We start from the raw sequence: 27,257 nt of genomic DNA, 5'->3' as shown, positions 1-27,257 counted from the left end.
AAAGTAATGGACTTTGACTCCCAGTCCCCTAAATCTGTCACTCTCTGCACTTCTCCTAAAAGGCAGCCAAAACAATAAGGCTGCTAGTGCCTGAAGCTCTAGGTCAGGCAGGAGGACTGAGTCAGAGCCTGGTGGCCTTCACGGTTTCCCCACAGCTGGGTTATGTCCTCACAAGGAGATCTGCATCCTTTCGTCTTCTCCACTTGGCTTCCCTCCTCTGTCTTCTTTTTGACACTGAATATCGCTTCTGCTCTTGACCCCGATGACGTCATAGATGGCCAGTCTCTGCAAAGTGCCGAGTTTGGCTGCCAGCTCCATCAAAACCTCTTACCCAGTGAAGAGCATCAGCTTCCTTCCTGAGGTCATCCCCTCTAGAGAGAGTCCATGGGGGAGGCAGAGGAGCTTGCTGTGCAGGAACCTTCTGGACTCCAGAGAACCACGGAGGCTACTTCAGAGAAAGCCACCAGGGACTTCAACTACATCAACAGACCATGGGGAATGCTCCCTGTGACACAGAGATTTTCTTGCCAGTGAAGCAGGTCACAAGAGGGGGCATTAGCCCACGCCTATGTTCCCAGGATGCTATTTTGGGCCCGGAACTGGCACAGCCCCGCGTGTAGCACTCAGAGGTGCAGCTGGACAAGGCTTTTACCTGCTCAGGGAACAAAAGGCAAGGGTCAGCCCCGTGAGCTCTGTACCCAGACCATCCCAGATCTGTGAAAACTGGTCTGGGCTGTGGCCCCTTGAAGACCCAGTTGTACATTTCCTGGGAAATGTCTCTTCCTAATGGGGAAGGTTCCCCAGAAAATCCAGATATGCTCAGTGAGTCTGAGACTATATCTGAGTAGGTGCTTCCTAGTCAGTCCCAAGAGATGCTGCAGCTGTCTCCTTCCCAGCCTGCATCGGGTTGCAGACAAGTAATAATTAGCTTTAACTTGTGTCCATAATCTATGTGTTGCCCTTGTGGACAGGCCTTATGCTGATTCCGTTTGGTCCTGGTTGGCCCATCTAACCCCAAGGTCTTCATGTTCTCTTTTTCTGATTTCTGGAGACTGGATGGATTAATGCAGAAAAGAAAACAGATGGGAATGAGAGATCAGGAGTTAGCAGGGGCTGGGCTGGGCTGGGCCGGGCCAGACTGAGGGGGGCGTGGCTCATGAGTTAGGTGGGGAACACTCTTCCTTTCTCTTGGGCCCCAGGAGGGAGGCTGTTTTTGGTCAGGAGAATAGCTGAGGGGAGAGAGAGCTCAGAGGGGATTTGCAGCCCCTGTAAGCACAGGGGCTGGCCTGTGCTGGTTGGGTTTGGGTTTCCTTGAGTCCACCGAGTGCTATTCCAGCCAGTGGAGGGGACAAAGTCTGGAGCGGAGGTTGCAGATTAGAGGTCTGTGGGCCAGGCTTAGCCACATGTAGCATGTGGTTCTAACAGTATTTCCCCTCCCCCCCATTTAAATTAGTCATTTTAAAAACAGAAACTTATCTTTAAATCTGGATGTCCAGCTGCTTGTGAGAAATGGGACTATCTAGCAACACAGGGCCCACACGGGCAGCTAGAGTTGAGTAGCAGCCGCCTCCTTTAGCGGGACACACTCAGTGTGCCGGAACAGCATGCCCCCGGGGAGCAGTGCCAGCGACAGTCAGGAGGCCCCAGACTACGACCGACCGTGAAAGAAACTGTTCAGAGCTCCGCAGGCCTTGGAGCAGGAGGCCAGGCTGGCTCAGGGCAGGGATGGTTTCTGAGGACTGGAAGAAATGGGCAATTGTTTGCCTCTGTTCTCTGCCTCAAGGCCATGAGTCATTCTTGCTCCTATCACCAGAAACCGAGGGCCCTGCAGTTCAGGATAACACAGTAAATGAGGCAAGTCTCTCCTGCCCCCAGCTCAGAAGACACATGTGCATACTCCAAGCCACCAATGGCATCGCATCAACGCTGTGCTGCACGAATGAAGTGTCTTTTCAGTCAGCATGCAGCAGATTTTGGGAAAGCAGCAGATTTCGGGAAAGCTTGAACTTTCAGTTTGGGATTTGGAGTGGGGAACTTAACGATCTCAAGCTCAGGCACCACCATGTCCAGCAAACACAGGAGTGAGAGCTGAGGTGCACATGCGTCCTAAGACATGAACCCCAGAATTTGCCAAGGAAGGAGTATTTCACATTCCTTTCATTTTACTCCTGAAAGAGTGCAATGAAAGCTATGAAGGGAAGTCATGGCTAAATTCAGGAATATCTTTAAACCCTAGAGGTGGCTAATAAGAACTATACTCCAAAAGATACCAAGCTGAAGCATCCACCTCGTTGGAACATGCAAACCACATGCCTGTCACCAAACCCATAGCACACAAGAAAAATTCAGAATACCCTGGACATACAGGGGGACTGAGCTTAAGACTTTTTCAAAACTCTAAAACCCAGTCTATAGACAGACAAGACAGACTCCCTGGGGTGGTGCTGGGAACCAGCGTGACTGCTTAGATGGAGACTCTGATGAGGAAGCAGAAGCACCGCCACAGAGAGGGGTGCAGGGTAGTCCTGGAAGAGCAGCTGTGGCAGCTGCAGAGAACTCAGTGGCCTCACTGCAGCCATGACCTCTGAGGCCTGGTTACCTGCCAGGCCCTGCCTTCCTAAAACACCCTCCTCCTGACAATTTCGTGACAAGTTCCCTTCCACGTCCAAATTTTCTTTCTCTGTTTTTTTTTTTAACTGTCTTTTTTTGTTTGTTTGTATTATTTTTTTAATAATATTCCATAGTCTTCCCGCCTCAGCCCCATACTCAACCACACCTTGTGCAGCCTTGAAAAGACAATCTAGTGGGTTGTGCTACGTACTCTTTGTGAAAATGCTTTTCTGCCATTTGAGATTTTTCTATCAGTCTATTTTCTTGCCTGGATTTTTATTTTTATTTTTTAAAATACATTTTACTCATTTCATAGAGGAAGGTGGAGGGAGAGAGAGACAGAAACATCAATGATGAGAGAGAATTATTGATCAACTGCCTCCTGCATGCTCCAAACTGGGGGCTGAGCCCACAACCCGAGCATATGCTATGACCAGGAATTGAACCTTGACCTCCTGGTTCATAGGTCAACGTTCAGCCACTGAACCACACCAACCTTGGCTTTCTTGGTTTTTTAAAGGAAATAGTCAAAACTTTTAAAATAAATAGAAAAAAATAGAAAGACTCAACTTCTATCACGCCTCAGATTTTCCGGGAGTAGGATGAGCAAGAGAAATGGCACACAATTGAAAGAGAAAATCGAATGGAGCCAAGAATGTGGTAACTTATTCATCAGCAATGAAAAAAATAACAAATTAGTAACAGCCTGCGAGCTGCTGGAACTCATTTTTTTTATAAAGCCATTTGACTTTTTAAAAAACATTTCAAAACACACTCAAACAACGCTGGAGACACCTGGGAGCTGAGAGGTTTATCCTGAGACCAAAGGTGAGAGTCTAAGCCTCTGAACAATTTTAATTTTATGCTGATAAAAAAACAGAGCTCTGGGGGAAAGATTGTCAGCGGTCATCTAATCAAACCCCCTCATATGAAGGAACTGACTTTCCTTGTTTAATCAGCAAGCACCTGAGCACCCTTTATATGCCAGAACAATACCAGGAGCTGCAAAGCATTCGCCCATAAACTTTAGTTATGATTTAGTAACTGAAAATGCAAGAAGGATGCAAGCTAAGGAAACCTATTTAGTAGCTGTATTAATATATTTCATAAAGTAAAATTCTAAATAGCTCCTCAATAGGTTCTAAAAAGACTTTTGATAAAAATTCAATATTCTTTCTAAAAATCATAGCTCACTATTTATAATAAGTTAAAACTGTTCAAGAGTAGAAGAGTCAATTAATTATGATACTTTCACATATTTATAAATGACAGTAAGGACAACTCCACAGACAAGTTTAAAGAAGGGCGGGGGGGGGGGGGGGGGAACACCTGTGATGTGAAGCATACAAAATCTTAGGACTACACTGCATGGGGAATAGAATTCTGCAAATTATAAGTACACATAACAAGAAGGACCAAAAGGAAATAAGGAGAAGACATTTCAGAGATTTATTTGACTGGGAGGAGAACAGCTAATTTTACTTTTCATCTTGGTGTATATTAAATTATATTAAAATATTATTTATGTAATACATTTCATCAAAGACTACACAAGCGTGTGAAGGGGAAGAATGATTGGGAAACGGGCACAAAGATATGCTAACCGACTGGCTTTCTAAAACCCCACATGCTACCTGCAGTCAAGCTGGGGTTCACGTGATAGTATGAGGGTGACTTTGCCAACAGAGAGCTCCTTCCCTGAATCAGACCAGGAGAAAGTGCTGCCTGGGAATCTGTCTAACCAGCCCAACAGGTTATTCATGGCCGGCCAGCCTGCTCCTCCCTCTCCCTCCCCACCTCCCTCCTGCTCTGCAGTGCTCAATGTTCCAGCTGGTTTCACCTGCTGAATCAACACCACACACTGAGCAGCCAATCCCACTTCCAGGGAGGATGGGAAAGCAGGAGCCTTAACCCTGACACAGAAAGGGGCTTGAACACTAGAACCCCAGGGCCTTCAGCCCGGTCCGCCCTTACCTGTTGAAGCATCTCTTCAGCAGCATTGAGCTTCACCTGGTGTCCTTCCAGACACACCTCCAGGTCTCGAATCTTCTCTCCTTGGGCTTCCACTTGGTCTGTGAGGACACTCACCTGGTGGGGGAAATGAAGCAGCGGTAGTGGAGGGAAGGGCAGGGATGGCTCCCCCCGGAGGTGAGCCCTGCAGCCACAGCTCCTTACATAGGAAGACTGGCTTTTCTGCTTGATGGGTGGCAGGCAGGTCGGGGAAGAGTTCTGGATGAAGGAAACTCCCGGTTTCTTACCTGGCCAGGGAGTCTCAGCTGTCTCAATAGCCTTGGTCGCGTTTCCTGCTCTTGACAGGCTCAAGAGAAAAACACCCAGCGCAGCGGTCACAAGAGCTGCCTCTGGGCTGAACCCTGGCTCTTATTCCTCTTCCAGAGATCCCTCTGGCAGCCCCGACCTCCAGGCACAGCACAGCACAGCAGGCTGGCTTGCCTGGGTTCCTGCCACCTCCAGGCACAGCAGGCTGGCTTGCCTGGGTTCCTGCCACCTCACGTGGGAGAGCAGACCAAGCTGTGTGGAGACTAACCAATGACCTCACCTCTCTCATAGGGTGTGAGGGCTGCTCACCTATCAGGCGAGTGTTCTGAAGCGATTAAGGAATGTGGGACGCAAAGGGCATGCATTAGCACTGACAAAACTTGGCTCCAGAAAGGGTTTTGTGCTTCACAGGCCAAAACACGACTCTTAAGTCATAAATATCCACAAGCCACACTGCACATACAGTGGCAGGGAAACGGGGCATCTTTCTGGAAAACACTGAAAAGATTTAGTGGAATTAATTAGAAAAATACAATTTTACTAAACTATTTAAATTAATACCCTAAATATATAAGAAAAGGATTTTTTTTTTATTTTTATTTTTTTGCCTGCTCTGTTAGCAAACTGCCTCAGGATCCATTTCTTTTTGTTTCTTTTTCTTAACTAGCAAGTGCCTCAGACCAGAAAGGTGAAGAAATGGAATGGGTGACCTCCCTAAAACAAAGCAATCAGTGCCTGGTAAAGGGAGATCCGTTAGACCCAATTGGCTTTTCAGTAACGGCTGAGTCATTGCTGTTTACACCTAGATGATCCTGCATGGCTTCTCAGCCTGTACAGGAACAAGAGCTGGAGCAGGAAAGCGTTCATGTGAATTCATTCAGGAGTGTTTGAATGAACTTCATGAATTATAAAGCTCTCCTTACAGAGGAAGGAATCTAAATTAATATAGGCTGCTTTAAGCTTTCCATTTTGATGGTCCAGAGTGATTAATGAATTATGGAAACATATTGTTGGCGTGCTAACATTTCAATTATAATCCAAAAAATGAGCACCTTCTGTTTACCAGGCCCATTTTAAACATAAACTTTTGTGGGGCTTTTTGTTTCTGAATCTTTACTGCCTAACAGCAACATCAGTCTGGCCTTTTCGAGTACTACCTCTTCTTTCAAAAGGGTAGGATTCCAGGAGGTGGTCTTTGGGCCTGGCTCTCAGAGTTGCTGCTGGGAAGGATGTGTTCCAGTTAATCTTGCTCTGAGGATTAACACCTAAAGCCTGCACCATGCCTTGTGCCTTGGGGCCATGCACTGGTGGTACCCTAAGGCAGTGTTTCCCAAAGTGTGGTACACGTACACCCAGGGGTACGGGAAGAGTTTGGTGGGGGTACGTGTAGCACCAGAGTTTGGTGGGGATACGCACTGCACTGTGCTTAGCTGCGCCTAATTCTACGTCCCCATGAGTACGAGGGGTACTCAGCGTTACGAAAATTATAGAAGGGGTACACGTATGTCAAAAGTTTGGGAAACACTGCCCTAAGGAATGACATGTGGTCTGTAGCGTTCCATAGCTCCTAGCTCAGCTGCATGTCTGACTCAAGACACACAGGGCTGCAGGGTCCTGAGGAACCACAATACCTGCTCAGAATTATGAATGGAGAGGTGTAGGAAATTAGGACAAGAGGTATAGAGATCTTAGAATGGAACCTTTATGTGATAAAAACAAATATTTTTGAGCCCCTACTACGTGCCGGGCATGATTTTAGACACTGGGAGAGATACAGAGGTAAAAAAAGAAAAGAAACGCCTTGCCTTCAGAACTCTAATGAAGAGATAAACAATTTTGTTTTTGTTTTTAACTAATCCTGGAAATAAAGTATTTGATTCTGTGTGATTCCCCTTGTTCTTCTACAAGTAAACCCAGGAAAAGATGGGCAAAGGGCTTCAAAGAATTCTGTCTAAGCAAGAGGCCTCGCTATGCTGGGGTTTGTCTAATGGACCCCATGGGGCCACTCGACAGCGGTGATGATGGGAGAGCAGCTCTGAAAGTCTGTCCACAGGCTCCAGGCAGAACAGAAATCGCAGGGGATCCACTTCTGACTTTCCTAATAAGCAGGTTTCCAATTGTGTTACAATTATTTAAACAAAGATTATTCAATGATTTGGAAGTTTTTTAAAAAAACAAAACACACAAAATACAACAAAACAACAACATGCACATCAAAGAGACGATCACACAGGACTTTTATTAAAATGTAATCAATCCACTAACTAGGAATGTGTTATGTCAGCCATGAAAGTTTCTGGTTCAAAAGTTTGCAATTTCATAGTGTTTGCTATAAAATTTTAAACTGGACACTCTTTCAATAATCATCTCATTGGGATGGCATTTCAAATTACACATTCCTCAAAACGTCTGTGCTCTAATGGGCTATATAATCTGGCCTGTTTCTTTCTGAAGGCAGTTCCCAACAGGCCTCCCTGCAGGTCACCAATTCAAGTCACATGGCCCCTTCCTGTTTTGTCCCACACACTGAGCACAGCCCTACCCCAGGGCCCGTGCTGAACCCACCACTTCCTTGGCCTGGAATGTGCTTTTCTCCAGGCACCCAAGTAGCTCCCTGCTAACTCCAGTCAGGTGTCCTCCTGGCAGGGGCGGTCTAGCCTGACTACACAGTCCTTACCCTGCTCTCTTTTTCTCCATAGTATTATCACCACCGGAAGCATTCTGTGTATTGGTTTACTGTCCACACACACACGAATGGAAGCTTGAGCACAGGGACTGACTTAATCTGTTTCCTTTGCTCCTGCTTCCCCAGCACCTGCAGCCAGTGTCTGCAAGCTGGATGCGCTCAAATATTCTTTAATGAACCAAATCAATGAAGTAAGGGGGCGGGGGGGGGGGGGGAGGGGGGGGAAACTTGTGTAACTGTATAATTGGTTTGAGCTTAATTATTTAAGATGGGGTAGGACAGGATAAAAAAAGGCTGGGACAAAAGGCCAAAACGTTAAATTCTTTTTGCTATCCCAAAGTTTCTAAAGTAATCATTTATTATGATTACTCACATTCATAAAATGAAGTGTAATGCATAAAATAAATAAGGTAAAATAAGATTTAGAAACAAACAAACATACTGCAGCCTCTTAACTCTAGTGCTAACTCCAGGGCTCTAGGCTAACGCTCACAGTCTGGAGGTGCAGTGGGGTGTGGGGAGGGAGGCTCAGAACCCTACATGCCCCCTCCTCCATTCCACTACCAGTCTTGTCCAGCACCCTTCAAGTTTTATAAAAAACTAAGATTGAGACATGAATCCTATTATTCTCCAAACATCAATGCACACCAGACCTTGCTGCTTGATCTGTGCAGCTGAGGGCTAGCAGAGAGGAGAGCCCCTGCCACAGCAATAGGCCTCCCACAAGAACGCTCACCTTTCTGTCCTACCGAGCAATGTTCGCTTTCAGAACTGAAAGTGTTCCTTTGACTATCGCCAGGAAGAGTTTTGGAGTTCCTCTCTTTGAAGCAAGAGAGTCATCAAAGGCTTATTATCCCATGTTACCATCTAAGCAGGGATCTGGCTTTAAAGGTTCAGTCTAGATCCACCTCCAGATTATTTGGGCCTGATCCCATTAACACACACCCTTAGGCCCGGATCAGTCATGGCTGCTTCATTAGTGACATGTGGACACCGTTTACCATCCTTGCAAGACTCCTGGGCTCCTAGAAGGTAAGGCCCCGTTAACCAGCCTGGCCACAGAGCTTCCAGCATATGGAGGCAGGTGCTTGGTAGTCCATGGTGGATAAATGAACACATTCACAGTTCCCCAAAGCCAAGTCCAGAGTGAAATTGTGCCCCCAGTTACTTTCTGTTGTGTTTCAGGAAACGTCTTTCTAAAAACATTTAGTTTGGGAGCAAAATAAACCCAACAGAGAGAATCCCCGTGCTTCTCTCCCACTTAGGGCAGCTGCAGAGTTGGAGGTGATAGGATATGCGATTCCCGCCAAAAAGAACCCACCTGTAATATGAGGGACTCCTTGTCTCCTTCTAGACGTGCCAGGCGTTCCTGGTATGTTTCATTATTAGCAGCACCGTGGTGATTTACCTGGGACTAAAGGGAAAGGGGAAAAGAAAAAGGACGTACTTAAAAGATGAGAAAAACATCTTACCAACTTCCAAATGAAGTATGCAATTTGTGTGGACAGTTGCACTGTTTATATGTGCAAAACCACCCACCTGAACAGGAAGCCACAGGATTCCAACTACGACAAAGAGAACCTGACCAGATACTGGTGACAGGTATGTTTTGAAAGTTGGCAAAACCACCCCCTCAGGTGACCTCACCCTTGGCCAGGAAGGCCTCCGTGGAGCTCCAGACCCAGTGGTGCCTGACTTGACTGGATGTGTTGGGTCTGGTCTAGCTGGAGGCACAACCTGCCAGAGGCACCAACAGCCATGGGGTTCTACTCTGTGAGGAGTCCGGGAAGCTCATACCATTCACTAAGGAACTATGTGAGAACAACTCCTGCAGAGATCTTGGAATCTCTTAACTCTCATGCCAGGCTTCACCAGAGCCAAGGCACACCTCCCAGCATGGAGGTCCATCCTGAACATCACAGTGAGCATGGAGGACAGGGATGCCAACTGCAAGGTCCTTCACCTACTCACACATCTGTTCCAGAGATGGTCAATCCCAACCCTTGATTATGGCTCTGGCAGCCAGGCTGGCACACTGTGTATGTTTGTTTGATTTTTAACCTATATTTTTATTAATTTTTAGAAATAGAGGGAAGAAAAGGGATAGAGAGATAGAAACACCAATGAGAGAGAAACTCTCATAGATCGGCTGCCTCCTGCACATTCCCTACTGGGGATTGAGCCACAACCCAAGCATGTTGATTCCCTGTTTGGGAATCAAACCAGCGACCTCTTGGTTCCTGGGTCGACACTCAACCCCTGAGCCACGCCAACCAGGCCACACTGTGTTTCTACAAAGCTAGAGCTGAGAGAAGCGAGCTACGATAAAACATCTTGAAGAGAACCTAAATAACCCCCGAGGGCTCTCAGAGGGGTAAGCAGAGAAACCAGTAAATGGAAAGTAGCCAGAAACCATGGAAAACAGAGGAAAGGGAAAAGATTAGAAACGGCAAAGGAGAGGCAGAAGCTCATAAAATGCGCTGAGCTGGAGATGGAGCGGGAGTGACTTTCAGGGTGTGTCTGACCCGGGTGTGGCGGGAGGAGTGAGGGAGCTGCTAATGCAACAGACCTGGCCCGATGCCACCGAACACTCCCTTCCTCTGTGCTGAACGAAAGGCCGAAACCAGAGGCCCACCAGCGGCCATCCAGGGGCCCGACAGTCTGAAAAAGTAGGTGTGATTGCTAAATGAGGAAGTGGCGATCATGATCTGGGCTGCTCCAGAGAAATGGAAGCTCCAAGGTTCATGAGACACGTTACCTGTGCCCAAAGGAAGGTCATGATTGTGCAAGAGTCGGTGAGGAGCCCAGGCGCGGGGGACTGGAACGGGCTCCCTTCTCTGAAGCCCATTTCCCCACATTCCAACCTTCAGAATGGGCTTTCCAAGCCCCCTCCATTCAGAAAGGGCACCTCCTTCCTTCTCTTGCCCTACCCCTTCCCCAGTGCGCTGGGATGGGAGGTGTGGGAAAGGGCAGATGGCAGAGCCAGGCTGGGCCCTAGAACAGAAACAGGGACCAAGCGTTCTGCATTGAAGCAGGAGTCACGCTGGGAGAGAAGCATGGGCTGTGTGGAAGATGCAGTGGGAGGGCCAGCCCAGGGGCCAGTTCCCAGGGTGGCCGTGCCAGGCTCAGGCCAGACAGGGCCCAAGGCCCTGCCACACCACTGCCTTTTGCACCAGCTCTCTGCAGTCTGCATCTTGTTCATTGTTATGGAAGCTCTTTCACACCATAGACAAAGGGCTTTCACAATCACAAAAGGGCTTCTTTGTGTGGATGGCAGTTTATTGTTGTTACATTAATTCATATTCCAGTCCTCACATGGTCAAGCTCTCTGACTAGTATTTAGGGATATAATTATAGCCTGCATTTTTCTCAGAGTCTTACAAGAAGAGAGAGAAAAATAACTCTCAACAGCGGGTCAAAGCTTCCTCTGTCAGAGAACTGACATGTTGGTGATGTTCAGGGGCTGGGGAGAATAGAAAAGGACCCCAGCACCCACGTGAAGCTCTGCGTGTCCAACCCAGTGCCAAAGTCGGCATGTGCAGGGGGCCACCCAGCCCGGGCAGCTGCCACTTCTCCAGCAGGAGGTGAAGGAGAGAAGGCCAAAGGGAAAATTCCTGCAAGGCTCCAGCAAGTCGGGGCGCCAACTGTGCCTCAGTCCAAAGGGGTGCAGCAGGTTCTTCATCACAACAAAAGGTCAACCCGTGCACTCACCCAGAGGCAGCTATGTTCGCTAGTTGAAAAAAAAAAAAAAAAAATGGAAGAGTAAGAAAGATGACTTCAATCGTAAGTTCAGTTCATATACAACATGCATGCCGTAGAATCTACAGCACATACTAGACTAGAAGTAGATTAAAAAAAAATCCAAATCCACCCTAGCAGTCAATGGAAAAGGGGGAGCGTGATGAATAAAAAGGCACAGAGCAGTACAGTCATGTCACAGTGACTACCTGGGAGAAGCACAACTATCCCCGACCGAGGAAGGGAGGAGCGCCTCTGATTTTCACAGAGATTGTGAAATGGGAAAAACAGCATCCATGATAATATTATACCTTCACAGTAAACCCAGCCCAGAACTCATGCTTTCCTGTGATGCCCTCTAAATAGGTTAAGGGTTAATATGGGCCAAAGGCCAAAGCAAGTCTATGGAGACCGATACCATGTGGTCCAAGCACAGTGCAGTAAACACATAGCAAGCATGTAGGTACTGTTCACATGTGTCTGGCACTGTTGAGAGCACCTGACATACATGAACTCATTTACTTCTTCCCACAAGCCCGTGAAATGGACATTGTTTTTATTCCCATTTTACAGGTAAAGGAACTGAGGCACAAGTGTATGAACAAGGCACAAATGGATAATTTGCCCACATTACCATGTACTAAATTGATAAGCTTTCTATTGTTATAACTTACTTGAGGAGCTGATCAAATACCAGTTTTGCTTTATATATTAAGATTGAATGAAAATTGACTTACAATAAAATTTTTAAGTTAAATAAAATTTTGTCTGACCCTAAATGTCCATAATTGGAGGAGTGGCTAAGTAAACTGTGGGTTATTCCTATTATAGACGATTTGAAGCATTTTAAAACATTAAGTAAAGCCCTGGTTGGATAGCACAATTGGTTAGAGTGTTGTTCTGATATGTCAAAGTTGTGGGTTTGATCCCCAGTCGGGGTACAAATAAGAATAACCAAAGAATGTATAAAAAATGGAACAACAAATGGACGTTTCTCTCTCCCTCTCTCTCTCTCTCATATAAACCAATCAATAAAATTTAAAAAAAAAACCCCACAAGGTAGATATGTGTGGACGATTATAAAAATGTAAGACATATTAGTTAAAATATCAAGATGCATAATAGACTGTGTTACTAGAAAACAACACTATACAATCCCATAGGTGTTGCATCTATATGAAAATCAATAGATAAGTGTTTGGAAGGTCACATAACAAGACTTAACAGGGCTCTGGGGAAGTGTCTAGATGACAAAAAGCTGGGGATGGGAGGTTTGGTAAAGATGATCTTTTACCTTAACCATAATATTTGAGTTTCTTAGGGAAAAAAAAAAATGTTTATTTTCTTGAGTAATTAAAATGTACTTTAATGTTTAGAAGCTCTGTCTGAGAATCTAGAGTAGTGGTGCCTGGTACTTTGTTCCTCTCAACAGACTTGAGGGGCACATCGCCTCTCAGCCAGCCACACTGGCCCAGACCACAGTGATGCTCATGGCAGAAAGGTCCCTCCCACATCCCAAATCACTGTTCTAGCATCTTCCTCTCATACAGTCTTCCCAAATCACCGCTGTTCTCTAGCAAGCCTTTGGAAGACATTAAACACCAGTGAAATAGAGATTATGTTCCAGATAAAAGTGGCTTTTGGTGAAATACAGAGCCATGTCTTCACAATCTAGATGAGACTGACATCTTAACAAAACTGCCATCAACAGCAGAGCACAGACCAAAATAAAATCTCACCTCCCCTTGAAGAAAAACCTGGAAAGCGTCTGAGAACAGCGCCAAGAAGATGGTCTTACAATCATCTTGCTGAATACTAGCATCCATCAGTCAAAGTGAGGATTTGAGTTGAGGTACATAAATGTATAACTCCCTGTTCGAGTAGTAATTGGGCAGCAAGTTCAATCATTTCCTGTTGTCATTTTTGGATTGCAAAACAGGTATGTTATCAAGGCATAAAAGGCCACGTGGTTATGTAAATGCCACTCCAATTATTCAGAAATGTGTTTCAAAAGACATGGTTGGAACACAGCTCTGTTTTGCCCTACTTTAAGAACTTGTTTTGTCAGAGGGTATGCATGTTTCCTTAATTCTATCAGTGGAACTGCAGTAGTAGAATTCTTGGATCAATACTGAGACCGTACACATCTGGGTCCCTGAGTGATTGTAGGTTTGAGAGTCTCTAAAAAGTCTTGGACATATTCTCTGTTGGGTAAGTCAGTGATAGAGTGGTTGCCCAGCTCCATGTATGAAGTCAGGTTAAGAGAAGCAAGCCAGCTATCCACAGATGAGAGAAAGTCAAATTGAAATAGGAAGGAAGCTACATCCTAAATTTCCATTCCTCCCCACTCTGAGATGGCAAGTGTATTTTAAGGAGAATTTCTATCCTATTCTATGCTATTGAGAATGCTCATTCCATTAATGAATCCTATCTAATAAAGAGGAATATGCAAATTGAACATCACACCATCACAAAAGATGGAGGTGCCCACATCATAGGCTGAGTTCCTGTAACGAGCCTTAACGAGCAATCAGCAGGGACCTGAGGCTGAATGGCACTGGGCTGGGGCAGGGGATCTAAGACCTCGCTCCACCCCCCCCCCCAACCCCCCAACCTGGAGCCAGGCCAGGGGACCTTAATAGGGGACCTCAGGCCATGCCCCCTGCCTCATGGGGCTTGATGGGGGACCTCAGGCTGCGTCATCTGCCCTGGTGCCAGGCCAAGGGACCTCAGGCCATGTCCCCCACCCCAGCACTGGGCAGGGGGACCTGAGGGTATGATCCCCATCCAGCATGCGCTGGGGAACCTGAGGCTGTACTTCTAGCCTTGTGGGGCTTGACAGGGGAACTGAGGCTGCACACAACTCCCCCCCCCCCCTCCTGTGACAGGGCTTGACAAGGGTGGGGCCAGCTGGGTCTGGATCTCGCCCAATGGGGGTGGGGCCAGGTGAGTCTGAGTGATTTTGAGATGCCAAGGGTGGGTGGGGACTTGGCTCTGAGTCCCATGGCACACCCCAGATTCTGACAGGAGGAAGATTTTCATATACATTTTACTATTTTTTTTTTTTAAATCTCTGATACTTCTATTATAGAGAAAGGGCAAATAGCAATATTAAACTATTTCCTCTAATTAATTCCATTTTAATGTGCATGAATTTCATGCACTGGGCCACTAGTATAAATAATAAAATGGTCATTTTCATTCAACCAATGATGGTAGCCCCTAGGCTAGACCTGTCCGTTGGACAACTAATGTACTAAACTGGGTTACTCATCTATTTGATCAAATTTCCTCTTCTGTTTTGATGGTTATTTCTACAAATATGACAGAGGAAAAATGATTCATCTCCTCAAAACTTCCCATAGTAAGAGCTTCTGATTGTATAATCCAATTACCTATGGATACTGTGAGGGACTAAGACAGTAGTTCTCAACCTTTCTAATGCCACGACCCTTTAATACAGTTCCTCATGTTGTGGTGACCCCAACCATAAAATTATTTTCATTGCTACTTTATAGCTGTAATTTTGCTACTGTGAATGAATCGTAATGTAAATATCGGTGTTTTCCCATGATCTTAGGCTCCACAGGTTGAGAACCGCTGCTGTAGAGCCTAAGACCATCGGAAAACACAGATATTTACATTACGATTCATTCACGGTAGCAAAATTACAGCTATGAAGTAGCAACGAAAATAATTTTATGGTTGGGGGTTACCACAACATGAGGAACTATATTAAAGGGTCAAGGCACTAGAAAGGTTGAAAACCACTGGACTAAGAGATCTGTAAAGAGATTACGAGGCACATTTCCATGTCCTCTTGCATTTCGACTGAAGAAATGCCACAGTGCAACATGCTTCCTTTCTTGTATCACAGAACTGAACTAGAATGGGGAATTCTCTTTATATGTACATTGTCAATACCTCAGGGACTTATTCAACATTATTGAAGCTAAATACCTTTGCCTCTATCAAAGCTTTGCTCTCAAGAGGCTGGGCAAAATCTTTTTAAAATATATTTTAAAATTGATTTTAGAGAGAGAGGATGGGAAATGGAGAGGAAGCGAGAAACATTGACTGGCTGCCTCCTGCACATCCCCCACAGGACCATTTCCACAACCTGGGCCTGTGCTGTAACTGAGAATCAAACTGGTGACCTTTTGGTGGATGCAACAGACGCTCAATGAACTAAGCCACACCAGCCAGGGCAAGGCTGGATAAAATCTTGAATGCAAGGAATTCAGCCTCTAAAACCCAGATCTGTTGGAGGCAAATGTAAAACATAGCTCAGAGTTATCAGATCAAAGCCTTCCCCAGGCCTTACAAGCGATGTTGATTAGATTCCTCCAGAACAGAGACAGCACAATGTCTCAAGGCTTACAGATTATGGGTCTGTTTTCAGAAGACTCAAAATGCTATCACTGCTAAGGCTGGGCAGGCCTAATGCACAAGCTTTAGCAGTCCACCGAGTAAGGTGGGGATCTATATATATTTTTTAATCCTTACCAGAGGATATTTTTCCTGCTGATTTTTAGAAACAGTGAAAGGTGGGTAGGAAGCGGGGCAGAGAGAGGGAGAGACACATTGATTGGTTGCTTTCCATACGTGCCCAGATTGGGGCTGGGGATTGAACCCACAACCCACGTATGTGTCCTTGACTGGGAATTGAACCTGTGACCCTTTGGTGCACGGGCCGCTGCTCCAATCACTGAGCAACACTGGCAAGGACAGGTGGGGCTATCTTTAAAGCCATCGCTAAGTGGAGGGAGAGGCTTCTGGTTGCTATAGCAGCTGCACAGGATGTTCTATGGCTGGGGGTCAAGGAGTTGATGATGATAGTTAATTAGCCTCAGTGACTGGAGAGCAATGAGAGAGAGGATGGAGAGTAGACTGACCAACAAGGTTCCAGCATGGCCAGAGTCTCTGCATAAAGGGCAGTTCAGACTATACAAGGTCACTAGCCTAATCTCAACTGAATCCTGCCCCCCACCTCTCCCGTGGGTAAGCGTAAAAGATTATTCTTAGAAAATTCCTCATGTACTGAGAGTTGGATGCTAACAGACTCAAGAAATAAAGTAGTATGTTTCCATATCTTGAGAAAGACTGCATTTTATTATTTTTATTTTTTTAAAATATATTTTATTGATTTACAGAGAGGAAGGGAGAGAGATAGAGAGCTAGAAACGTCGATGAGAGAGAAACATCGACCAGCTGCCTCTTGCACACGCCCCACCGGGGATGTGCCGGCAACCAGTGTACATGCCCTTGACCGGAATTGAACCTGGGACCTTTCAGTCCGCAGACCGACTCTCTACCGCTGAGCCAAACCAGTTTCGGCGAGAAAGACTGCATTTTAATTAGAGATGAGATTATTAGAGGATGTCCGGTTGGAATCTTCCCTCTGAATGTTTAAACATGGGAACAGAAAATGGTAGTGAGTGGTGCCAGAAGGTTCTGAGGTTATCGATAACCATGTCCCCTCCATGCGGAGGCAGCTGGTTTGCAAAAGGGGTCAGCTATGAAGCCATCATGTACAGAAATGTATGAAAGTCAAGAAAATGTAGAGGATGGTGGCATTCTCATCCCTGGTCCACGCTGTCTAAAGGCGGAGATATGGCCCTGCCCTTCCTTTTAGTCCCTTCTGGGCCTGTATTGGTTTCTGTTACTTGCAACCAAAAGTCCAGGCTAATGCATTTATTATATCTCAAAGGGAGACCGATCTATCAACTAAAGTGTACTCCTTTGGCGACAGACATACAAGAAAGAATTCCTACTATTGGGACATAAATTTCAAAGGAATTCTGCCCACTGTTGCCTGACTTGCTTGAACTGGCAATTCTGAAGATGGTATCGTCAGCTCTGAGCCAGCTACAGTTTAAAACCAGGATTATCGTCCAGGGCCAAAGGGAATCTGCTTTGTGGCACAGGGTGTGTCTGTGTGGCATGGACTGGGATAAGAAAGGCACCCAGCCTCCTTTGTGTGTGGAATGGGTGGCTGGGGGCCATCCGGTCTGCCAGGAGAACACACCCTGCATGAATGCCACCACCTGTTGGCCTCCATTCTTATTTCGCTCATAGAGCAGGGGAAAGACAAAGTAAAGGCAGGGGATGATACAAGATGCAACAGGCCCCTCGGGGGGGGGGGGGGGGGGAGCCTTCTCTATAGAACAAGGGCAGCAAGAAATGGCTCTGACCATGTGTAACCTCAGGAAGGTCACCTCATCTCAGACGTCCCATCCTTCAAACAGAGAAAAGCATACCTCACAGAGCGACACAGACGATCCATTAGATCAGGGGTCTTCAAACTATGGCCCTCGGGCCACATGTGGCCCGCAGAGGAGTCTGATCCTGCCCGCCAGGTTTTTTGGGCAGTGAGCGCAGCCGAGGTGTTACAGTAGGAATTAGTAGTTCATATAGTCCGGCCCTCCAGCTCTCTGAGGGACCGTGATCTGGCCCCTACTTTAAAAAGTTTGAGGACCCCTGCTAGATCATTATGCACAAAGACTCGTGGGAATGAAAGTGCAGTGTGCTCTTTATAGCAGGATGCTCTGATATTTCCTCTGTGTGATATAAACAGTTTCGAAAAGATTGTGGAACTACGGAAATCGTTAAATTGCCTTGGTTTGAGCCAAAAAGACCAAAGCAGAGTTAGAAACAGTTCATCCCTTGTGCTGACAGTTTTAATGAACTCTTTTTGTGTAAGAGAACAAAACAAGGCAGCGTTTCTGATCAGGATGCCTAGGACGTATCTGTAAAAGTCTGCACAAACAACCCTAGGGGGCAGCAATCAAAATACTTCCTGGCTGGAAAAGACAAAAGGCGACCCGGGTGACAGCACAGCGCCACCGCCGGCTGAGAGCACGGGGACCGTGCCTGTGTCACAAGTGCTGAGGGCGGAGGGCGTGTTCACGTTTGCACTGTCCCTGAACAGATGCCTGTGTTTTGAGTCATACCTACAAAGGCCACATATTTTCCTTCTTTACAATAATTTTACGACATACTCTAAGTACTGTGTGCTACATGCAAGTTTAGAATGAGCACAGTGAGACTATCCCATAGCTAGTAATGAGCCATCGTAAAACTGGAAGTATTATTGGTTACAGTCCAGAAGTCAGGCAAATTTAGGTTAAGCATGCTTTCCAGCCAAATTGCCCCAGGCAGCCTCCTCTGAGGATCACCCTTGGGCCGCATGGCTGGTCAGATTCTACAGCACTTGCTCCCTCCTGGCCTGCCTTCTCCACAGGAGCTTGGCCAAGGGAGAGCCGTGTTAGGTCTCTACAGAGTTCGGCGTGCGGGGCGGGGGGTGGGGGGGGAGTGGGGGAATGCGTGCCTGATGCCATGGCTGGGAGCCATCTGATCCCCAGCAGCAGGACTCGTCACAGCCTGGCTGGCCTCTGCCAGGAGAGCACACCCTGAATGAATGCTCTGTTCGCTCTTGCTCTCAGGGATGCTGGGTGAGGGCGATGCTGCAGCATTCCTTGATGGACATGTCCTGGAGATCGGAGACGTGCTACTACCAGCACTGTACTTTGCTGACCCTGGGGAAAGAGCTGGCTCAAGAGCGGTCAAGTGGAGTAGACATGGGGTCCCATGAGGGTGTCATCTGGTATGCAAACGTGCTGTGCGGGGGAATATCCTAGCGCAGTCACATGCCCGGTGTGGCAGTTCTCACCATCATGTGTCATTGTTCACAGCCACAGGTGCTTCTCAGCACTGCAGCCATGGGATCCTCAAAAATGCACCTGCTCTCCTTTTGCTGATATCAAAGTCTACAGTCTTCACCAGGTGAACAGTCACTTCCCTTAGCGCTTCTAATAAGCTATAGATTCCAGTTCCCTCAGGATCCTGACCTCACTATTTATGCTGTCTCCACCAATCAGATCATTTTAAATTACATGATGGCTCCTTGCCTGAAAATATACTGAGATTTTGGACACAACACTGAGTAAGCCTTGGCCTTGGATAAGTCTAGGGATGGTTTTCCCTTCTTTAGTCACTAAACACATAGATGGCATGTGTTTCTAGCTGAATGAGGAAACAACAACAAAAACATGCAGTATTTCGGCTGTCTCCTCAAAGGGATCTAATCAAATTCAGAAAACCAATTTCAAGTAAGCCATGACTGCTGGACACAGGGGACATGTCCAAGGCACTACTCACACTTGGGTACTTGGAAAATATACACCTTAAAAATAAGGGAACCAAAAAATAAAGAATGAAAATACGTTGGTCATAGCAGCTACAGTCAGTTCTTGTTAAATGGCTCAGGTTACCCATCGCCAAGGGAACCAGGCACTATGAGTGTAGCCTGTAAATAGGAAAACCTCCTCTAGATTCTCTGGTTAAGGACTTAAAAGCTATCTAGCAGTTGTTACAAAACCAGTTGTTCCCAGACCAGTTCCACTTTTTTTAGGCAAAGAATAATCAAGCCAATGTACTATCTTTGACACAGTTTTAAAAGTTTCTTCCAAATGTAGTGTGAATGACATGCAATCAGATCCTTAGCTACCAGGAGTCCAAGAGATTCTGACCTTGACCTTCTTATGCCCTCATCTCTTGGTTTCAATTATATATAAACTAGTGGCCCAGTGCATGGATTTGTGCACATTGAAAGGAAATTAATTAGAAGAAATATTTTAATATCGCTATTTGCTATTTCTCTATAATAGAAGTGTCAACCAAATTCACAATCGACAAATTCACAGGTCAAAATGCACATGTGTGATTGGTGCCAGCAAGAGCTTTGTTTATCGTGCATGCACGAGTCAACTTAGCCTTTTATAGATATAGCATAAACTTGCTTAATCAGACCTGCTTTCTGAATTAGCTAAACTTTTTCCAGCCCAATGAAGTACCCCAACTTCTCTTTCAGGTAATTGTCAACAACACAGAAGTAAATATCAACATGAAGCAGATTATTATTATTATTATTATAGATCACGCAGGGAGAACAAAGGGTAAAATATTTAACTGCAGCAGTGTTTGACTATATTCTGTGCAGTGATAAAACCTGAAGTCATTTTCAAGGTCCACCATTTCTTACTTCTTTTTAGTTGGGTCAAGTTTCTAAATCTTTGTTTTCCAGCTAATAAAAAGAAAACAGGAATTTATTGAGTCTCTTATCTACCTACTCTCATTCATGGAAGAGCAAAGCACAGTTCATAAAGCAAATTAAATAGCTTGGTTAGACCAATGTTCATATTATTGTGTTTTATTCATTTATTTATTGAATGACGTCAATATTCTTGAACACCTACAAGGCACCACACTGAGTGTTAAACAAATGCTTTCATCCCTGCCATCAAAAAGCTCTAGTCTTTCTGGCAATGTGGCAAGTACTGCCATAGAGATGTACCTAAGCCAGCAGCAGTGGCAGAAGGGAGGGATGAGTCAATATACCTTCCAAGGACAGGAGAGGCTTTAAGTGGAATCTCCACTTAAATAATCAAGTCTTAAAAACTACAAAGTAACTTTCCCAGGAGAATGGGAGAACAGCATCTTTAGAGTCTCCCCAATACTGATAGGCTATCCATGAAGCTACAATGAACACATTCAGGTTTCCAGAACTAACACAGAAAACAAAGGGTACCTTGAGGACAGTCTGTCTATAAGCTCTCCAACCAAGGAGTTGGTGTGACAAAAATGGAGACTCCTAATTGATCATCTTGGGGGAATCTGGAGTGAGAGTAATGCACTTCATTTACCGGGATCTTTTCCCAAGTCATAGCCTTGGATAAGCTTACTTCCTGATAAAGGCTCTTGATTGTAGGTGGATGCATAAGGGACCACAGCACTAAACTATAGGACAAGTGGCATTTGTAAGTGTGCTGGTTATCTTATGAAGGGATGATAGTAAAGCCAAGTGGAGAGAAACAACAGGAGCCTCTTTGAGTGGTGCCTTCCCTCATCTCACCCACTCCAATAGACACACTGACTCATTATTGACAACACGTCTGGAGACAGAGGGGCAGCATCAGGTGCTAAGGTTGCGGGTCGAGGGTATGCTGTGACTATTTCAGCTCTTCTGAGGCATTAGAAATAAACTATCCAGTGACTCTTGGACTACCTGGACCTTCTACCTGATTGAGAGCCCAAAATCAGACAGGCATGAGAGAAAGATCCCTCTTTAAATTCCCCTGCCTGGTAATGGGGAACAGCAGTTAACTTATATTGCAAGTTTCCTATATTCATGGCACTATGCTAAACATTTTACATACAGTATCTTACTTGAGCCTCACAAAACCTGTATGTGGCAGGCACTTGTCTTCCTTATGTTATAGATGAAGAAATTCCAGCTTCTGAGGTTACCCACCTAAGATGATATAGCTGACGAGTGTGGCAAAACCAGGATTCCATCCAGGCCTTTCTTAAAACTGCATATATTTTATTTGTTTACTTGTTAAGCCTCACCTAAGGATATTTTTACTTTGATTTTTACAGAGAGTGGAAGGGAAGGGGAGAGACATGAGAGATATGTGTGAGAGGCACATCGATTAGTTGACACCCGCACAATACCCCAACCAGAACTGGGATTGAATCTGCAACCGAGGTATGTGCCCTTGACCAGAATTGAACCTGAGACCCTTCAGTCCACAGGCTAATACTTTATCCACTGAGCCGAACCAGCTAGGGGAAAAACTGCATATTCTTTACTCTAATGGTGCAGTGTCCACCCCCCATTCCAAGGCCACTGGACAAAGTTTCTTTTCTGAGCAAATACCTCCCCTCCAGGCTCTGTGCCTCCCTGACCACGGGCATCTCCCTTCTTGCCCCAACATCCAAATACTGTCTTACTCCCAGGCACTGCCCTCCTGGTCTGGCCAAAGGGCAAGGGCTGTTAGACTGCTCACCATGTCACACCTCATTCAGGCATCTCTTCTTCTGGAACCACCCCCTCAGCATGGGAAAATGACGGAGCCAGTGTTTCCACCTTCAAAACTCTCGGCTAAGAGAAACCTGCTCTCCAAGCCACCTTGGCTTGAAGAAGCGTGGGTGAGCTGGGCAGGCAGGAAGGACTGAAGACCTGCCCTGGTGGAGGCATCCACTAAGGAGATGAGGTCAGCAAGGGGCTGATGGAAAAGGAGGGCCTTGAGGGGCTCGGAGGAAGAGAAGGAGGGCACTGGGGTTGAGCTAGAAAAGGGAGGGAGCCCACCGGAGTGGATGTAAAATGATGAAACTATTGTAGAAAGGTTAAGTGAAGGCTGCACTCTCCAAGGCCAAGCCAGCAGAAGAGCCTGGGCTCTCTCTTCCAGACTGAGGGCAAGTGCTTGGGGGCCCAGGAAGGAAAGGGGGATTTAAAAAAGGAGAATCTTGGCAATAAGTTCTGAGGTGGAGAAAACCAAAGGGACTCTGATGATACTGCCCACTAGATATACCCAATACGTGGAGGCAGAGCTCACAGCCTGGTCTCAGGACAGCAAGGGCGTTCTCATGTGGCATCCCATCCAAAATCAGTCCCTCCACAGAGAGAACGTCTCCTCAAGGTGCAGCGCCACTTCTGCCTGGTGGGTGGGACAGGGCGCCAACCATCCCAGGCACATGAGAGCTGCAAGACCTCCGGTTAAAAAGCCTCATTTTGGATATAGGAAAATAAAGGCTACGTGCTGGGATGTACTTCTTTATCTATTCCCCGTCCCACCCCGTATCTCCCTAATGAGGCTTTTTAAATGCTTAAGACGATGGACGCAAACCTTTGCCAGAACACCTCTCTCTTCAGCATGCTCTCTGGTGGCTGCAATGCCCCCGTCGCAAAGCCGAGCAGGGACTGAGCGCAACAGGATTTCTGCTGGTTCTGAACCAATAATTTCCTACATATTTGGCAGAAGAGACGAGGAAGGAGAACTGGACTGGGAGACAGAGAACAGGGTTCAAGATCAGGCTGCACTAGCAGCCATAACACTAACAGCCATGAGGTTCGGGCCTCCCTTGGGCTTGGCTAAATGAGGGGTTTGTGCTGGTTGATAACGACAAGCCCTCGAGCTAATTTCATTCAGCTGCCTGGCCTTTCGCAACACGGCTTACCACGCACCACATCACAGCTAGAGGCGTTTTCTTAAAATACAAACCGGATCCCCCAGTGTATCCCATGTCACATCTCTGCTCCACGTCCCTTCACACAAACCGCCCAGCCACAGCCCTCACTGCGGCCTGCGCGGTCCTGGTGCTCTGGCATCCGCCTGCCTCTCCCCACGGTCACCGAGCTCAGCCACCCTGGCTTTCTCTCACCCGAGAAACACGCCCGACTCTCCCTTGCCTTCTGACATTTGCACATGCTATGCCCTTTGCATGGAATGTTCTTGGTCCTGTTTCTCACTTGACTCACTCCTACTTATCGCTCAGGTTTCAGTGAGTGTCATTTCCTTAAAGAAAACTCCCTGGAGGCTCCCGCTCCTCCTCACCACACTTACCAATGAGCAATTGGGGTCCGCTGACGGGGACTGTGTCCCCTCCATCTCCTGCACTAGAGGAAGACCCCCCAGAGCAGAGACTGGCTCTACTTTGCTCACCCCTGGACTCCCAGGATCCGGACCTCAAATATTTGCTAAGTGCGCGAAGCGGAGGGTGCACGCAAAAAGCCAACAGGCACAGTGTTTGGGTGCCTGGGCCGGAGCCTTCTGAGCTGGTTACTTCCCATCCCTCCTGCTCCTCCCCAGTTATAAGATCAGATCTCTTATCGGTCAGCTGCTACTGCCCTTCCTGCCTCTGTAAAACATTCCGCCTCCGTGTGAGAAGAAATGGACACCCCTCTCGGCCAGTTATGAGGGGGTCACAGACGAGGGAAGAGCCCGAGCTCGGGGAGTACAGGTGCTCCTCCAGCACGCAGTGCTCATTCATTCCTCGCTCACACCGCTCACCCGCTCTCATCTCCTCCGCAAAGGGCAAGAACAACGGGCAGCCCAAAGCCTGGGGCCCGAGAGCATTCAGCAGAGAACTCCCCGGAGAGCCTGCCTCCGGAAACACAGCCGCTTCCCACTGACAGCTCCCTTCTGTCCACGCTGGATAGCATCGGGGCTGAGAAGAAGCTGAACAACCTCCCCATTCAGTGCATTCTACGACGACGGCAGCCTCCGGCCGGGGCCCTCAGACCAAACAGCCAAAGCGGTGGGCACCTTTTCTGGGCACGGGGTTTGGAGCCTCCAAAGGTGTGAGCGCCCAAGTTAAAACAGCCAACTCTCCTCACCCCATTCCGGCCTTTGGGACAGAGGCACGTTCACCCGCACGTCAGAGGAGAAACAAAGACAGCTGGCGGCTTCTCCCTGCTGTCTATAATTAGATTCTCATGAAGAACTTGGCCACACAGAGCTCTGCAGGATACATCCCTTCCCCCTCAACACCCCCCCCCTCACCCCCCCACCCCCCCCTGCCTCCACCCCAAAGGGTCTCTCCCCCTCACTCATCTCCACGGAGACTCACACAAAGCAGCCATTCACTTACCCTCTTCAGCCACGCAAAGTGCTTGTACACATCAATGTCCCCATCCATGCTGGGCACCCATGTCAGCAGTTGGACTCCTTGGCTGAAAAACCCTTTTTCTGGCCGGAGACCAAGCTTTCTCCTCCTTCTTGCCTCTGCCCCTCCCCCTCGGGGAACGTCAAGCTGTGTTCAAGTTTCCCCACATCCCTGGCCTGCGTCCTCCAGCCTGTGCCTGAACAGTTTCAGATACACAAGGGCTCAGCCCGGGGCCGGGCTGCTCCAGATCCTCCCCCGCCGCCCCCACAGACGCACGCGGGCACCGGCGCTGAGATGCAGAGCCCGCTGAGCGATCAGACCTAGCACAAAGGTAGGGGGAGAGACAGACTCGTCCAGGAGTCACACACACACACACACACACACACACACGCACAGGGAAACATTCTTTTGGTGATAATACCAGAGCCTGCCAGAGGGAAACAGTCCCGAAGAAAATTCCTCGTCTGGCTTCCCCGCTCTGCAGGGGCTGGAACTCATTATGGAGAGACCCTGATTTCCTGTCTCTGCCGCCCTCTGCGTTTACCCACAGGCTCCCAGCTGCTCTCGGTTTATTTGGGACCCGGGAGGAGACTATAAATAAGTGCTGCTCTTGGAGGAGCTGCTGGTTCCCACACACAGCTGACCCCCACCCCGAGGCCCACGCCTACCCCTTGTCCTGGCCGTGCCCCGAGGAAAAGCCTATCGTTTCCAAAAAAGAGCAGATTCGGAACCGGCTCCGTCCGGGTTCCGGGCCCTGCTGGGTGTCTGCTGTCCTTGGCGCCAGTGACACTGGCCCCTGGAGACCGACTGCTGTCACCTCAGAGCCCTCTGCCACTGGGGGGAGTCAGGCTCCCGGCTGCAGCCAGCCAGGGCTGGGCTCCCTGGGGTCGAGTTCCGAGCCAGGCTGGGGGTGGGGGGATGGGGGTGATACAGCTTGCGTCAAGTCAAGTCCCAGGCCTGCCCCACTGGTTGGTGCCACTCCAGACTCACCCCCTCACCAGCCAGGGTGGGAGGAAGGGAAAGGCCCGGGCAGAGTCCGGGAGAGGAGAGGAGAGCTCTGGGCAGGAGCCTCGGAAGGAAGGCCGGTCGTCCTGGCAGACAGGGACCCTTCGTCTGGTTTCCTGTTGGCAGGTCACATGCCGGCTTTCCAGGGGCCTCTCCACACTCCCCAGAGCTCCAGACGCTGCCCCCGCCGCACACTGCCGTCTCCTCCGGGAGCTCCCGCCAACAGCTTTCCTCCCTGCCCAGCCCTTGACATGCAACCTTTGCCCATGGCTGGTTATGAAAGCGATCTTTGATGTGGGGGCAGCGGGAGCTGCGGTTACATGAAAGGCTGCGCAAATGACTTGCAGACGGGCATCTTGTGACGGGCCCTCTGGTGCCCTGCGGGTCACCGGGAGCTCCCAGCCCGAGGAGGAGGAGGAGGAGGAGGAGGCTTTTCTGGGCGCCGAGGTGCCTCTCAGAGCAGCTTCCACATCCACCAGGGCCCAAAAGCAGGGCCTGGGGATGAAGCAGAGACGTATCCTGCAGCCTGATCCCCGAGGCTGGCTCAGCCCACAGATCACAGGGAGGCAGCGGAGCTCTGGCCAGCAGCTGGCACGAAGGGAGGAGCACATTCCTGCAGACACACCCTGATCCGGGGCCAAAAAGGAAAAGCAGGCTCTGCTGCCCATGCTCTGGGCTCTCCTCCCTCCTCACCTCTGGCCCAGGTCCAGGGCTCAGCCCAGGCCCCGCCCAGGCGAGGTTCCCTGTCCAGGACCGTGATAGGATGTGCTAATAAAGTCCATCTCTATGGCTGCAGGGGTAGGCTGGCCTTCTTCTTAAAAAATATTTTTTTTTTATTTATTTCAGAGAGGAAGGGAGAGGGAGAGAGAGAGATAGAAACATCAATGATGAGAGAGAATCACTAATCGGCTGCCTCCTGTATGCTCCATTCTGGGGTTCGAGCCTGCAACCTGGGCACGTGCCCAGACCGGGAATGGAACTGAGACCTATTGGTTCAGTGGTCAGCAAACTGTGGCTCTGGAGCCACATGCGGCTCTTTGGCCTTTTAGTTTTTTAGCAAAGGCCAGCTTAGGAGTATCTTAATTAAGTTAATAACAATGCACCTACCTAAAAAGTTTTCAAAATTTTGGCTCTCAAAAGAAATTTCAATCGTACTGTTGATATTTGGCTCTGTTGACTAATGAGTTTGCCGACTACTGTCCTGGTTCATAGGTTGATGTTCAACCGCTGAGCAACACCGGCCGTGTTAGGCAGGCCTTCTTCATTTTTTTTTTTTCTGTCTAAAAGCCTAAGAAAGTCAAATGAAGACATTTGCCCAGCGTCCAAGGCAAACGAAGCTGACTTCCTGCCCTGGCAGAATATGGAGTGACCACATGGCATGTGGTGAAGGTGTTTCTGGGCTCTAGAGAGGAAGAGGCCTAGGAGCTGATCTGGGGGCTCCACAGAGAGGCAGGGCCCAGTCCCAGCCCCGCCCCCTGGGAGGGAGGCGTGG

At 47.9% G+C, this 27,257-nt stretch overlaps 1 protein-coding gene across 6 annotated transcripts in view; it reads right to left on the bottom strand.

Annotated features, from left to right (window-relative positions):
• Positions 1 to 27,257, bottom strand: part of PPFIBP2 (PPFIA binding protein 2) — a 203,521-nt gene that overhangs the window by 155,890 nt on the left and 20,374 nt on the right. For 3 of the 6 annotated variants that reach the window (XM_084894163.1, XM_084894164.1, XM_084894165.1), the window contains exons 3-4: positions 8,895 to 8,987; positions 4,585 to 4,698 (exon numbers count right to left, since the gene is read on the bottom strand). In XM_084894163.1, coding sequence (XP_084750289.1) covers positions 4,585 to 4,698; positions 8,895 to 8,987 — 207 coding nt within the window. Of the gene's footprint in view, positions 1 to 4,584; positions 4,699 to 8,894; positions 8,988 to 24,745; positions 25,071 to 25,428; positions 25,592 to 27,257 lie in introns of those variants that run through there. The other 3 variants (XM_084894167.1, XM_084894168.1, XM_084894166.1) reach the window with 3 other exon arrangements.

This window comes from Pipistrellus hanaki (genome assembly GCF_964339955.1).
Source record: "Pipistrellus hanaki genome assembly, chromosome: 9".
In the NCBI taxonomy this organism is placed as follows: domain Eukaryota; kingdom Metazoa; phylum Chordata; class Mammalia; order Chiroptera; family Vespertilionidae; genus Pipistrellus; species Pipistrellus hanaki.
This window is presented reverse-complemented; position numbering and strand designations above follow the sequence as displayed.